Genomic DNA, 16,033 nt, shown 5'->3' with positions numbered 1-16,033 from the left:
CCAATACTACACTATAATGCCAATATAAACACAATCCTTACTACCTAGCCAGTGGGTGCTATGTCATACTTAATCCAAATCCTCATTAGTAGTTAATTAGCCTAATAGCTGCACAGTGTGCACAAACAAAACAATCCAACGTTTGTATCCCAGCCCAGCATGGGAGTTCGCATTGGCAGTAGTTGATAATATTTACCGATAGTTAATGGGGTAATGAGTGTGGACCGCTGCCCAGCGCGTCCGCCCCGACGCGCGTTTCGGCCAGGCCCCCCGAAGAAGGAAGGTCCGAAAAGTTTTTTGTATTTTTCTATACTTGATAAATGACCTCAGTATCATCTTTTGTGTAGTACATGACATCCGGATGCCTGAGTATAACCGCAAGGCAGGCATCTGCAGACATCTGCCTTTTTAAGCCATGCCAGAGGGGTGGTCTAATATTGCCTGTCAGTCTTGTAATATCAGACAATAATACTTTGGAATTTCCATGTATTTGAAAGCATTTTATAAGCATTCAAAGAATCACAGATTGTTGATTCATAGGAACCCCAAAAAGCAGTGCTTAAAACAAATTGCTTAGAAAGTTGAAAAAAAAAATAAATGTAAAACCAATAATGCAATTGATGTCAGAGCTTTGTGATGACCACCTCCAATTACCTTTACTTTATTATCCTTAAAGAATCTGTCACAAAGTTTTAGCTTCCCCATCAGAAATCAGCAGAAAATAAGAATAGAGACCTGGATTCAATCACTGGATCACTTTCTGGGCTTATTGTTGTAGCACTGATAAAACACTGCAGCTCCTTTACCCCTTCTTAATGATGAGCTCCTGCTATATAATCTTTCATATTTATGAGCTCACACATCCACCCCTTCACCACCCATTAATTGGCAGATTTCTGTCTAAGCACATTGTAGGTAGAAAATTGTCAAATCTGTGCGGTTTGTAAAAAAACAGAGATTTTATGAAAACTAAAGCAAGAAACCTAGTAAGTGGGTTCCCTTGAAGCCATTCTGCCACTACTGAAGTATATTTGGTGTCACTGTTCATTATAAAGACCCATGTGTACCCAAGCTTTAAAAGAGAACCTGTCAGGTACTGCTGCATAGGTCAGTGTTCCACAATTTCCAGATTTGGGGCACCATTGCCTAGAAATCTTTGTTTAATCTCTCTACAAATTCAGCTGCAAGTGCACTGGGGGGTGTATCAGCACGCTTGCAGGCCACGTCTCCTCTGCGGCTCTCTGCCTGGTGGTTGACGGATAGCGGAGACAGGATTTGATGTGTGCTGCTACATCCAGCTTTGCACACTACCTGTATAGTACACATGTAACAGCACTTCAGTATACAGGTCGTTCCATGGCCTTTTACAGAGCATGGTGCTACTATATGATGTTTGCCCCAGCTTTCAGGGTTAGACATCTGTATAGGCTCTCCCATTTTTTTAGCTATACCATCATATTAGTAGACCCTACAATCTGTTAATAAAATGAACCACTTTTTGGCTATTCTGCTTTGTGTGGAGTCTCCTTTGTACTATTTCTCTTCTGTGGAGTACGACACCTCTTTTTTTGTACGACTCACGTTTTAATCCTGTATATTTAGACAAATTAATAAAGTATATATTTGTTATTTTGACATTTTTCACCGCCTGGACATCATTTGCCACATGGCGTTTAGGCCGGTTTCACATTTGCGGTTGTGTCGGCAGCGTTTCTTCCGCAATTATCCGCATGCGTTGTGTTTTTCTATATTTAACATTAGGGACACATGAGTCTGCGATCGGTTGCGTTTTGCCGCGTTTGACGACGCTTGCGTCGTTTCGTCGTCTGCGGTTTGGCGCAACATGTAATAATTTTAGAGGCGTCAATTTGCCGCCTAGAAATGTATGCGGTTGTTAGCGCAAGGAATGCGGCAAAAAAACGCATTACTATCTATGGGAACGCATGCGTACACATGTCTTTGCGTACGCATGCGTTTGATGCGCTTGCATACTTCGGACTGCGCATGCCCATTAAAGACACACCCTCCTGGAAATATCAAACACGCGCATAAAAAGCGCAAACATGTAAAAACGCATGCAAACGCTGCGGGTTTTTTTACCATCATGCGTAAGCTGATGCGGATAAAAAACGCTGCGTTATCAGACGTTTGCATGCGTTTTTGCATGCGTTTGCGGTTGATACGCTGCGGATTCTAACGCAAATGTGAAAGTAGCCTTAGTTGTGTCTTAAACAAAGTAGATATCAGAAACAACCTATTTAAATAATACCTCAGAAAGAAAAAACAACTGGCCGGCACCGAAAGAGCTATCATGAATCAAACCAGCTGCGAGACTAATCCCCAAAGGTCAGACGGACTCAGCTTGTACTGAAGTTAGGGCGGTGCTCTGCACATGAAGTAGATGATCCACATGTAAACGAAGAAATAGAAAGAATGCGGCACTCACCCGAAGTCTGTCTCGTCTCTGCACGCTCCCGCACTGCTCCCTTTTTATGCCTTAGCCTGTATTGTGCCAAGTCTGGAATGGTATGCCACGTTCAATAAAGGACATTTAATAAGTGAAGACTTCGGGTGAGTGCCGCATTCTTTCCATTTCTTCGTTTACATGTGGACTATTTAAATAATAGTTTGCTAACATGGAATAATTTGGAGTATGACTATATCCTAAGTGTATGTGTAGCGCCTCCGTCCTCTTCTGACCCCCGGTCCTCACTTGTGGCATCGGGGTCACCACTTCTAAGCGGTGCCCAGCAGGGACTCCCGTCTCCTGGGGCTCCCGTCCCTTGTCTCGCTCTGTCTGCTGCCGCTTCCTGGACTCGGCGCACCCCGCAGGTCTCCGGGCATGTCTCTAAGGGCGCGAGGTAGCACCTGCGTCCCTCGGGCATTCCAATCTGACCCTGTTTGAGGGGTCTTACTACGGGTGCCTGGGGCTCGCATAGTCATGCCCCCTTCGGAGCCCCCCCCGGACAGTGGTCCAGTGGTTCCACAAAAATTGCAATAAACAAATGTACACTGCAACATCTGTGCCTCCGTTTCCATTTGCTACAGTATGTAAACTGACAACTTCAGCATAAATTTGGTATCACTACTAGATATGGGCGAACCCGAACAATAAAGTTTGCCGTCCATACCGCACACCTACTGTTCGGGCACAGACACCGAACACTGACCACACCAGGAAGTCCATGCTACTGTTAGAGTACATTACCACCTGACAGATAGTGGCGGTTCCCACGCTGTCAAATGACAGTGTCAGCGAGCAGCTGTGATCAGAGGTGTAAAGTTTACTCCGGTCACTGGTGTCGGCTGATGGGACTATTGCTCCCATCAGCCAACGCCTGCTTCCGCTAATAACAGTGAGAGAAAGAGTGGCTGATGGGAGTACTTATCAGCCGAATCCTGCGCTGTAAATACATAATTTTAGGGAAAAAAAAAAAGTGGGCTCCCCTGTATTTTTTGATAACCAGCCAGACAAAACTCACCGGAGTTCACTGGCCCGGCTGGAAACACAGCCTCCGTGACTGGCAGTAACCTCGATGGCGTCACTGATGCTGCGCTCGCAGTGGCTCAGTTACCAGTGATTCTCAGCCTAGACGTTTGCATATTGGCATCGTCCAGGTTGAAAACTATTAATCCCCAGACATGGATTAGAACGTGGGACAGAACGACGGACAGGTGAGGAATATTGTTGTTTCTTATTTTTGTTTTATTACAGGAGATGAGGGATTTCGTGGAACTAGGCATTATGTGAGAATAACTGTTTGCTGTTTTTAAATAAAAAAAGGAAAAATGTGTTTTGTTTTATTTGAAATAAAAGACTTTATTCTGGCTGTGTCTTTATTTATCATATAACTATAGGATTAGTAATGGATAGGTGTCTTATAGACGCTTCTCCATTACTAAGCCGTGGGCTTAATGTCACCAGACAATGCAAAGATGACTTCAAGACAAATATAAACCGCACTTGCCACCGCTACAGGGCAAGTGGGAAGATACGGGCAAAGCAGCAGAATTGGCGCATCTAACAGATGTGCCTTTTCTGGGCAGCTGTGGGCTGCTATTTCTAGGGTGGGAGCCTATATCCATGGCCCCTTACCAGCCTGGGAATATCAGCCCCCAGCTGTCTGCTTTAGCAAGGCTAAATGTCAAAAATGGGGGGGTGGGGGGGGTGGGGGGATTAGACCCCACACCGTTTTTGTTTATTATTTATTTAAATAATTTAAAAAACAGAGTGGGGACCCCTCAGTTCTTGATAACCAGCCGTTAACACTGACTGCTGAGAGTTGCAGCTCCCAGCCGTGAGATTTGCCAGGCTGGTTATCAAAAATACAGTGGAACCCAGGCTGTTTTTTTGTTAAATTGTAATTATTTATTTACAGAGCGGGAGCCGCTCCTGCTCTCACTGTTATTAGCGGCAGCAGGCGTAGGCTGATGGGAGCAGTAGCCCCATCAGCCGACGCCAGTGACCGGAGGTAAACTGTACACCTCCAATCACAGCTACGGGCTTACACTGTCATTTGACAGCGTAGGAACTGCGGCTGTCTGACCGGCAGTAATGATTTTACCACCGATCAGAAGCGGTGTTTGCCGTGCTGTCATGCACATGACAGTGGCGAACACTGGATGTTCTGAGCCCCCCATTCAAGTGAATGGGGTCCGGGTACTGTTCCGGTACCCAAACCCAAACTTTTTTAACTGTTCATCCAAATCCAAACATCCACGGGTCCGCCTTTCTCTAATCACTACAACTATCTTGACTCATAAAATTAAGTTAATGTTATTTTTACCATACAACCCATGGTGTAGAAAAAAAAATATGCAAAAAAATAATAGGGGAATTGATTTTTCCTTTTATCACTCACCCACCTAAAAGTTGATGGGAATTATTCAATAAATTATATGTACCTACAATGGTGAATAAAAAAGTACACTTCCCTCAAAAATCAAATCGTCATGCAATTATATTGATGGAAAAATAGAAAAGTTATAGCCCTTGGATTGAGAAGAGTGAGAAAAAAAAACAACTTGGTTCTAAATGTCATTTCAACGATCATGAAAATGTAACTGTACGATATCTCATCTACATAGGTTAACATTACAGACAAACATTCATATGCAGTAAACACCATGTCAAAAACTTAACTCCTTGTGTTTCCTCCCTCTACTAACCTACCTATGCCTGACATTGCCATTGCAGTGTGTGGTTCCACCGTTACTCCCCAACAACATGCCCGCTGTCTTGGGTCATACTTGATCCCAAGCTTTCATTCACCCCCACATCCGATCACTGGCTCGCTCTTGTTATCTGCACATCAAAAGCATTTCTAGAATTCGACCTTTTCTTACTTTCGACTGTTTCTCTTATTCCTTCTCGTCTGGACTATTGTAATTCTCTACTAATCGGCCTCCCTCTTACCAAACTCTCCCCTCTCCAATCTGTCCTGAATGCTGCAGACAGGATCATATTCCTCACCAATCGTTATTCCGATGCCTCTACCCTCTGCCAGTCATTACACTGGTTACCCATCCACTCCAGAATCCAGTACAAAACGACTACCCTCATCCACAAAGCACTCCGTGGCTCAGCACCACCCTACATCTCCTCTCTGGTCTCAGTCTACCACCCTACCCGTGCCCTCCGCTCCGCTAATGACCTGAGGTTATCATCCTCAATAATCAGAACCTCCCACTCCCGTCTCCAAGACTTTACACGTGCTGCGCCGATTCTTTGGAATGCACTACCCAGGTTAATACGATTAATTCCCAATACCCAGAGTTCTAAGCGTGCCCTAAAAATGCATTTGTTCAGACTGGCCTAACTATCCCTGTGTTGTCCATTCAAAATGTTTACCATAACCAGGTTCCTCACTTCATGTTCTCACATGCTTTATGCAGTTAATAGCCATCTGTATCTGTACTGTTACATATTTAGGCAGTTAACTGGTTCATGCACCATTACATGAACACCCAATCCTTACACTATGGCTGATCCGACCAACGAAAGAAATTGTTACCATCCACCTTTCATGTCTCCCCTATTTTCTCATAGATTGTCAGCTTGCGAGCAGGGCCCTCACTCCTCTGTTGTTTATGTCATTATTGTTATGCTGTAATGTCTATTGTTTGTACAAGTCCCCTCTAAAATGTAAAGTGCTGTGGAATATGTTGGCGCTATAGAAATAAAATTAATTATTATTATTATTATGTGGCCTGGCCTAAAGAACAAACCTGAGCTAATATTGACAAGTTTCTGGTATCACAATAAGTAAATTGTTCATGGCTGCCATTTATTCTATCATTATTACAGAATGCTGAAATTTACCTATGTCAGCTATAGGTTGCTTGACTCCAATTTCATTGTTCACAGCCATGACAGACACCAGGCTTGTATTTGGCTGAATGGCTTCTTCTAGAACCTAAAGAAAATGATAATGTTTACTCCAAAGTGAAAATCCAAATTGTAATTAAAATGCAGAAAATGCAGGAAAAAAGTAAATGAAAAATCACCTTTAAATCCAAGAGCCCATTCTTCTGGACAGGAAGATAAGTTACTTGGAAACCTTCTGCTTCTAACGAGCGGCACGAATCCAGGACACACTTGTGTTCAGTCTGAGTGGTGATTATGTGTCTTTTCCGAGACTTGTAGAATCTGGCAACACCCTTCAAATCACAGGCCAAATAATGCACGGTTTAAAAAAAAAAAAAAAAGGGCACCTTAAAAGGGCCTGTTAGCACAGAATGTCTGCTGAAACCAAGTATAGGCGCTCTGAGCTTCATGGCGGGGCCAAACATTTTGGGTATGTGCACACGTTGCAGATTCCATTGTGGATTTTTCAGCGCGGAATCTGAAAAATACGCAGGTAAAATGCCCTGCGGATTTACTGATGATTTACTGCGGATTTCACCTGTGGTTTTACACCTGAGGATTCCTAGTATGGAACAGGTGTAAAACACAGCGGAATCCGCACAAAGAATTGACGTGCTGCGGAAAGTGAACTGCAGCTTTTCTGTGTGGAATTTTCCGCAGCATGTGCACTGCGGATTTGGTTTTCCATATATTTACATGGTACTGTACAACGCATGGAAAACTGCTGCGGATCCGCAGCGTCAAATCCGCTGCCAAATCCACAACGTATGCACAGACCCTTAAAGGGAAGGTAACCTGTCACCACTTTTCTGTCCTACCAGCTAAAAATATATGTTTTATTTTTCAGTGTCAGCTATGCATTCCCTAAATACTCCCCATGTATCAGGCATAAAAACCTTTTATATTTCTCCCTAATAGGGTCCACCCGGTCTGATGGGTGTGGCTTCGGTTCACTCACTCTACCCCTATGCTCTGCTGCTGCATGCAGTCCTTGGAGGATGCAGACCACTGTGAGATATCGCAAACACACAGAGAATGGCCCATCGGACCAGACGGACCCTATTAGCATAAGTTGCGGGAGAAATATAAAAGATTTTTATGGGCGATACATGGGGAATCAGGGTTACATAAGTATTTAGAGAATGCGTAGCTGACACGGAATAAAATGATATTTTTAGCTGGTAAGACAGAAAAGTGGTGACAGGTTCCCTTTAAATGCACCTTCCCACCTGCTTGATTTCCATCTATCGCCACCCTTGTCTAGTCGTATAAAGCCAAAGCTGTCAATCAAAGAATAGGGGGTTGGAAATAGATGGAAGGTGTATTTAAATGACTGGCCCCACCATTTGGTTTGAACAATCATTCTGTTCTGACAGGGTCCCTTTAAAGGGAAGCTGTCAGTAAGACCAACCCTCCTATGCCATCTATATGGGCATGCAGGTCATAGGAAGCTGATCAAAATGATACCTTGATATCTGTGATCCGATGTTTTTCTTATATGTAAATGAGCTGTGAAGATCTATGAGCCGGACACTGATCTCCCTGAGAATCTGCCTCCAGAACTTATTTTAAAAGAAATGGGGGATTACCAGTGTGAGACATGTAATGACTGACAGTTGTAATCACACTCAGTAGAACTGATCTGTGTCTCATTACAAATACAGCTGCAGTTGTCGGCTCACAGTTCTGTCAGCTTTGTTGTAGTACTGTACCCGATTTCAACTAACACCTCTTCAGCTTTCATCTCACAGGCAGCCAGTGTGGGAGGAAAACATACGTTTCTCTTACAACAAACATCTGTAATTGCTGTTAGCTCTACTGTACTGTCTCTTGAACCACACTGGCTGTGTGAGAGGAAAGCTAAAGTGTTAGTTATAGTCATGCACAGCTCTGCAGCTGAGCTGACAGCAGAAGAGAGGTGCCGCTGCAAATATTTTTGTAATAAGACACAGCTCACAGCTCTGCAGTGAGATTTGGAGAGCGGACTGTCAGTCATTACATGTCTCACAATGCTAATGCCCACTTCCATTTAAAATAATCTCTGGAGGCAGATTCCCAGGAAGATCTATGTTCTCGCAATAGATCTTACCAGCTCATTTACATATTAAAGAAAATTGTGGATTTCTCTGGAACAAGATATCCCAGATATCAAGGGATCATATTATTCACCTTCATATGCCCCTACATGCCCATATAGATAGTTTAGGAGGGGTGATCATACTGACAGGTTCCATTGAATTAATGAAAAAAAAATACAACCAGACATTTTCTTATTATACGAGATCTAATCTCATTTTAAATGATAAATGTAAGTGAAATATCTATTTCCAATCACATAGCCACCCCCTTCCCTTGTGACTACACACAAAACTATAATATATTACTATAATATATGTACTGCTCGTCTTACATATCAAAAAAAAAGAATTACCTTGAGAGCCAGATTGTTAGATTCTGTTGCACCACTTGTGAAAATAATCTCTCTGGGGTCTGCACCGATCAAGGAGGCTACTTGCTGCAGGAGAAATATTTCATTTCATATTCTTAGAAAATGTGATACAGGAAAGGGCTAAATAACTGCAAAATATCATGTGGCAGATTTACTTACTCTATCTAATATTTGGCGTAAACTTGGCCAGGCAGTCTGAAAATGTGCCAAGTTTATCACTGAGGCTCACACAGTACGCTTTCGGGGTTTTTTCCCTTCTCATTTTCCAAGAGCCATAACTTTTTTTTATTTTCCGTCAACGTAGCGAAAAGAGAGCTTTTTTTTGTTTGACAAGTTACCGTTTTGAAGCACACCATTCCTTTCAATTCCAAGTGGGGAGAAATAGTGAAAAAAATTGCAATTCCGCCTTTGTTCTTTGGATTTGGTTATTTATGGCATTTATTATGCCGTAAAAATGATCTGGCAATATAGTTCTCCAGGTTAGTACAACCGGTGGTACCAAACTTTAAAGTTTTTTGTTTTTTTTTAAATATTTTAGTTGTTATAACAATTCATCCTTGTAAAAAAATGTGTTTGTGCTGCGATTTTCTGATCCCCATAACATTTTTATTTTTTTCATCCATGGGAACTGTATGAAGGCTTGGTTTTTGCACAATGAGATTAACTTTTTATTGGTAACATTTGGTAGTGTCTCCTTGGAAATGTGTCGGTTTTGTGGCCGCACAGAGGTTCCGTAGTTTACAGACAGTGACGTTACATTCGACGCACCCCTCGCTTCCGGACGGAGTGTGACGCCATTTGAACATCTCTGACAGCCACAACGAGGGGCATCCATGGGCGGGCGCTCCTGCAACAGACCTTTGGCTCACACAGGACCTTGCCGCCAGCACAGTGCCAAGATGGGAGCTGCACAATTCCTATTAGGAAGTACCCCACTCATAGCAGTCACCGCTACTAACCTTGTGGTATATTCTGGAAATAGCCATTTGCAGGCAGTCCCCCAGCAGCTGGTCAGGGGATATCTTTGGGCATATTTGAATCCCTTGATATTTACCAAGTTTATTCATTCTGGCCTTATATTATTACCTAACAACTAGTGGAGATTGTACTCCACCACGGCATAGGTTTACTGTGCACACCCGTACTCACTTCCAATATTATCTCATGTGATTCACCCACATATAAAAGATATATCTCACTCTACTCTACACCTTATGTGCAATATTTTTTTTTGTTAGTAGGGCGGTAGTTCTTTCGTTATCAACCTTGCTGACAGGGTAAGGCCGGAGTCACACTACAGCGAGATACGGCCGAGTCTCGCAGGTTAAAACCAAACTCTGGCACCGGCACTCCAGAGCGGAGCGTGCGGCTCCATGTATTGCTGTGCGGCCGCACGCTCCGCTCCGGAGTGCCGGTGCCAGAGCTTGGTTTTAACCTGCGAGACTCGGCCGTATCTTGCTGTGTGTGATCCCAGCCTAACACACAAAGCCTGTCCTACTACCACCAGCTTCATTTAACAGCACTCAGTGGGTTATTTCTCCTTTTTTCCAGACTGATTTCTTGGTGTATATAAAGTAGCTTGGATGTTGGCTTTATGTCGCTTGATTGCTCCTGTGCGTAAGCATAATTCCATGCAATGTCACGTACTCTGTATTGCAGCCATTCTCGAAAAGTGCATCTCAGCTGACATTCACATCAATACCTGCTGAGATGCAGTACCTGAAAGAGGTCCCCACACAGTATAAGGAGCCATGTCCGGCTGCAGCTGCAAATGGCTGGTTATGTAGGTGCTAGACCCCACCAATCTGATAATGAGGACCTCCTCACACAGCCTAAACAGATTATATTACTTATACCAGCTGTAAGCAAATACCTCTCTCGCTTTTTCCATCGCCTTCTCGCTCTCCCAACCATACGCATGAGTTCTTGAGTGAGGGTTTCCATAATAATTCACCAAATAAGGCAACATACGGTCTAGTACTCTGGGATCCTTAAGGAGAAAGTGACATATAAAACTGTCATAAGACTAACGCGTCCTTCTGCTAAAACCATTGTAGGGTATTAAGAATATAACAGCCACTAACATTAGATGATACAATAAACACCAGATTATATTAACATAAGGTCTGGAAATTGGAAAACCTGATTTTACTATAATGTGACTATCACCTCCCACAACTCTTTCCTAAACTTGCTTCACAGTTTGAAAGATCTGAACATTTGGGAAAATTGCCTGTTCTGACGGCTAATTGTGATGACCTTGAAGTTAACTGAGAACTTTGGGAGAAATATAACATGGAGACCTCTGGCTCTGGGCAGATACAAACTGCAAAGGGCCATGTGCAAGAACGAAACATGGGCCTCTTTACCAGGGCTGTGGAGTTGGAGTCCATTTTGGTGGAGTTGGTATAAAATGGACTGACTCCTAAATTATATAATAAATTAGGCATGGTAGTATGATGCAGTAGTTGCCAGGGCTGTGGAGTCGGTAAGCCAAACCTCCGACTCCTCAATTTCCATGACACCGACTCAGACTCCACGACTCCAAGTCCACAGCCCTGGTATTTGCTGTAAATTTTTTGCAGAATTTGGGAAAGTTCTGAAATATCCTATGTCTGTTCTGTTCCTGATCGAAGGATCTCGGCTTTTAGTTGAGATGAATCTGTGCTGCACTTTATGCACATGCTCAGTTGTGACCAGTGCTGTGGAGCCGGAGTTGGAAATCAGGGAATTTGAGGAGTCTCAGTCAGAGGTTTGGCTTACCAACATCAAAGCCCTGCCTATTACTATGCAATAGCCCATCAGAGTACCCACCTCTGTATCTCCAGGAGATCCCTAATAATTGTGAGCCATGAAACTCATTATCTCCATCCCATGAAATCTCACTGACAGATGGAAGCTACTCTGAACCCCCTAACCAACTGGGCCCCTATACAGGGCAACACACATGGTATATTTGCCCTGTCCTGGCTGATAATAGAAATGTTTGACATTACAGCAAACAACAGATTAGATTTTTGTTTCGTCTTCTTATTAATATTATATATTTTATTATAATAATTAAGTACAGAAACATATTAAACACAACCTGTAGGAAAATGTTTTCTAATTTAGTAGCAAGAAAAAATGATCATTTTATTATTACAGCCATGAGTTAAAAGAGCCTGTGGTCACCATGACAAAACGACTCCATCAAGTGTTCCCTTTTAATGCTACAATGCTAAGATTATGGCTCACCGGTCCGATATCAAAGACTCCTGTAACAATATTCCTGCATTGACTGTTGGCAAAGCATGATGCGACTTACCAATGGACTTGTTGCTTGTACATCCATATACAGTGGTCTGAGCTCTGGCTTCTCAGAGAGCTTTTCTTTTTGCCAATCTGTAAGGAAATACAAGTTATTCCCATAATGGAATAAATACCATTATTTACAAATTATGCTACACGAGTTGCATAACTACAGAGAACGCGGTCTATGTCTTTTTATAAATGACAGCAGTCTGCATTTAGTGTTCCCTAACTAATTGTCTAAATGGATATTCCAATACTTTTATATTGATGACCTATACATAGAATAGGTCATAAATATAAGATTGGTGGTGGTCCGAGACCCATGCCCTATCCTAAGAATTTATCAGCATTATCAAAGTAGTCAGACTTGCTGAATGCTGAATTTCATGTTAAAATATTAGCCCAGTGTGGTGTACGCAGTATGCCACAACTTGCACGCTGTTGTTATTTGCCGAGTGTCACTTTTTATGCCATCCTTCACAACCAGCCTCGCTTTCTATTATTATGTCCAATAACCTGTATCATCCCAAACAGCAACCAAGTTTAATAATGCTCAGCCTTCCACATCTCTCAGCATTATGCCAGTTTAGCACATAATATGCCTGGTCTTAAAGCGTCATTCCCACCTTTGTGAATGGATATTGTCGGACAGAGCTTGTAATAACAAGACATTATGCTATTGACTGCTTATTAAAATGTTAGGCCATTCTAGAAAGATTAACCCTTTTGTTTATAATGCGCTGCCTTGAAAACCGGCCGCCTCTGCTAGGCAGAAGAATATGCATAGATTGTAAGCTTGAGAGCAGGGCCATCACTCCTCTTGGCATCTGGTAAATTACGGTAAGCATTTGCTCTGTTAGGTTTTTATCTCTACAAGTCCCCTCTGAGACGTAAAGTGTTGTGAAATATGTTGGTGCTATAGAAATAAAAATTATTATTATGTGCGCACGCCTTACAATCTCTTTTCTATTGAACAGATAAACATTGTTTTGAAGCTGGCCAGGATCGCTGTAGCACGAAGTCACCACCAAATCCCAACCAGCATCAGTGTAGTGCTTACAAACTAGGCAGCAGTGGTCGGTCTCCTAGGCAACAAACTATAAAGAAAATAAAAGGGTTAATATCGTAAGATACCGTATTTTTCGGACTACAAGACGCACTTTTTCCCCCCCAAAAAAGGGGGGAAAATGGGGGGTGCGTCTAATAGTCGCAATGCAGGCTTACCGTGGCGGCAGAGGTGCGGCGGCAGAGGTGCGGGGATGAGGAGGCGCAGTGAGCGGGGTCCCTTTCCCCGGTGAGGTGATGCAGCAGCCCGGTAATGCAGCAGAGCTGGGTGAATCCTGTTGTTATCGGTGGTGGCGGCCATCTCCCTGAGGCCGCGCGTGCGCAGATGGAGTGCTCTGCTGCCCGGGGCTTCAGGAAAATGGCCGCGGGATGCCGCAGATGGAGATCGCAGCGGACATTTTCCTGAAGCCGAGATGCGAACTCGGCTTCAGGAAAATGGCCGCCGCGATCCCCATCTGCGCACGCGCGGCATCCCGCGGCCATTTTCCTGAAGCCCCGGGCAGCAGAGCGCTTCATCTGCGCACGCGCGGCCTCAGGAAGATGGCCGCCACCACCGATAACAACAGGATTCACCCAGCTCTGCTGCATTACCGGGCTGCTGCATCACCTCGCCGGGGAAAGGGACCCCTCGCACGCCATACCTCTCACTGCGCCTCCTCATCCCAGCACCTCTGCCGGTAACCACTGCTGCAACCCTCCCATGGACACCAGGCCGTGGCGTCGCCCACCTAAGCAGGAAGGGACCCTGCTCAGGTGCACGCCGTACCGCATCACCCCACCTCTGCCGACACCATGCCTCCTGTGACCCTACTCTGCCACCGCCAGCCCTCAGGTAAGATACTGTAAATTCGGACAATAAGACGGACCCCCATCTTATAAAAAATCTTTTTTTCTGCAATTTTCACCCCAAATTTGGGGTGCGCCTTATGGTCCGGTGCATCTTATAGTCCGAAAAAATACGGTAGATTGCAAAACTGCTTGTTTTCACCAGCACTATCTGACAGTACCCATCCATGAAGATGGGAATAACCATTTAAAGGGTTGTCCACTACATTTCTAAAATAAGCAGTGCACCTTGGAAAGGAAAAATAACCTAACCTCACCTCGTGTGCTGGCGCCCTTCCATGAATGTCAGCGCCGCCGCCAAGCCTTGCGTGCCATTGTTATGCCACAAGAGCCTTGCAGCCAATCAGCAGCTGCTATTGGGTTGCTGTGCCCTAACTTCTGTCAGATGAACCACGGACAAGGGGTTGAAGAGAGAACGTAGTAGCCACTGACTGGCAACAACATGGAACAATGCCAATGACGGGAGTTACAGTATGTTACTTTTCTTTTACGAGGGTGAGTATTCATTTTAAAAAGGTATTGACCAGGTAGTGAACAACCACTTTAAGAAATTCAGAATATGCTAGACCACTCCACATTATACCAGTTTATGTCTTGCCTTAATTAATCATACTGGTTTGGCATATACCGCCTCATTACAAGAAAAAGCGGGCATGGCAAAAAACATCTCCATCTAAAGTCTGAGCAGGCGCTATAGTATAATAGGTTCTCAGAATAACTCCTACTGAAGTTAGAAAGTAAAATGTATATATATATATATATATATATATATATATATATATATATATATATATATATATATATATATATATATATATATATATACATACATACATACATACATACACACACACACACACAGTACAGACACACCTTCTCATTTAAAGATTTTTCTGTATTTTCATGACTATGGAAATTGAACATTCACATTGAAGGCATCAAAACTATGAATTAACACATGGGGAATTATATACTTAACAAAAAAGTGTGAAACAACTGAAAATATGTCTTATATTCTAGGTTCTTCAAAGTAGCCACCTTTTGCTTTGATGACTGCTTTGCACACTCTTGGCATTCTCTTGATGAGCTTCATGAGGTAGTTACCGGGAATGGTTTTCACTTCACAGGTGTGCCTTGTCAGGTTTAATAAGTGGGATTTCTTGCCTTATAAATGGGGTTGGGACCATCAGTTGTGTTGTGCAGAAGTCTGGTGGATACACAGCTGATAGTCCTACTGAATAGACTGTTAGCTGCTTTTTTCTTGCCATAGTACAAATTCTAAGTAAAGAAAAACGAGTGGCCATCATTACTTTAAGAAATGAAGGTCAGTCAGTCAGTCCAAAAATTGGGAAAACTTTGAAAGTGTCACCAAGTGCAGTGGGAAAAACCATCAAGCGCTACAAATAAGCTGGCTCACATGAGGACTGCCCCAGGAAAGGAAAACTAAGAGTCACCTCTGCTTCTGAGGATAAATTTATCCGAGTCAACCTGCGATTTTGGAGGCTGGTAACAGCAGCTCAGATTAGAGACCAGGCCAATGCCACATAGAGTTCTAGCAGCAGACACATCTCTACAACTGTTAAGAGGAGAGACTTTTTGCAGCAGGCCTTCATGGTAAAATAGCTGCTAGGAAACCACTTCTAAGGACAGGCAACAAGCAGAAGAGACTTGTTTGGGCTAAAGAACACAAGGAATGGCCATTAGACCAGTGGAAATCTGTGCTTTAGTCTGATGAGTCCAAATTTGAGATCTTTGGTTCCAACCACCGTGTCTTTGTTCGGCGCAGAAAAGGTGAACGGATGGACTCTACATGCCTGGTTCCCACGGTGAAGCATGGAGGAGGAGGTGTGATGGTGCTTTGCTGGTGACACTGTTGGGGATTTATTCAAAATTGAAGGCATACTGAACCAGCCTGGCTACCACAGCATCTTGCAGCGGCATGCTATTCCATCCAGTTTGCGTTTAGTTGGACCATCATTTATTTTTCAACAGGACAATGACCCCAAACACAC

General features: G+C 43.4%; 1 protein-coding gene across 1 annotated transcript in view; it reads right to left on the bottom strand.

Annotated features, from left to right (window-relative positions):
- Nucleotides 1-16,033, bottom strand: part of NFS1 (NFS1 cysteine desulfurase) — a 52,021-nt gene that overhangs the window by 33,144 nt on the left and 2,844 nt on the right. The window contains 5 exon segments of the mRNA XM_077251897.1: nt 6,323-6,416; nt 6,508-6,660; nt 8,799-8,882; nt 10,690-10,806; nt 12,124-12,200. Coding sequence (XP_077108012.1) covers nt 6,323-6,416; nt 6,508-6,660; nt 8,799-8,882; nt 10,690-10,806; nt 12,124-12,200 — 525 coding nt within the window.

Source organism: Ranitomeya variabilis, chromosome 4 (assembly GCF_051348905.1).
Source record: "Ranitomeya variabilis isolate aRanVar5 chromosome 4, aRanVar5.hap1, whole genome shotgun sequence".
In the NCBI taxonomy this organism is placed as follows: Eukaryota; Metazoa; Chordata; class Amphibia; order Anura; family Dendrobatidae; genus Ranitomeya; species Ranitomeya variabilis.
Note: the sequence above shows the minus strand (reverse complement) of the source record. Positions and strands in the feature narration are given on the sequence as shown.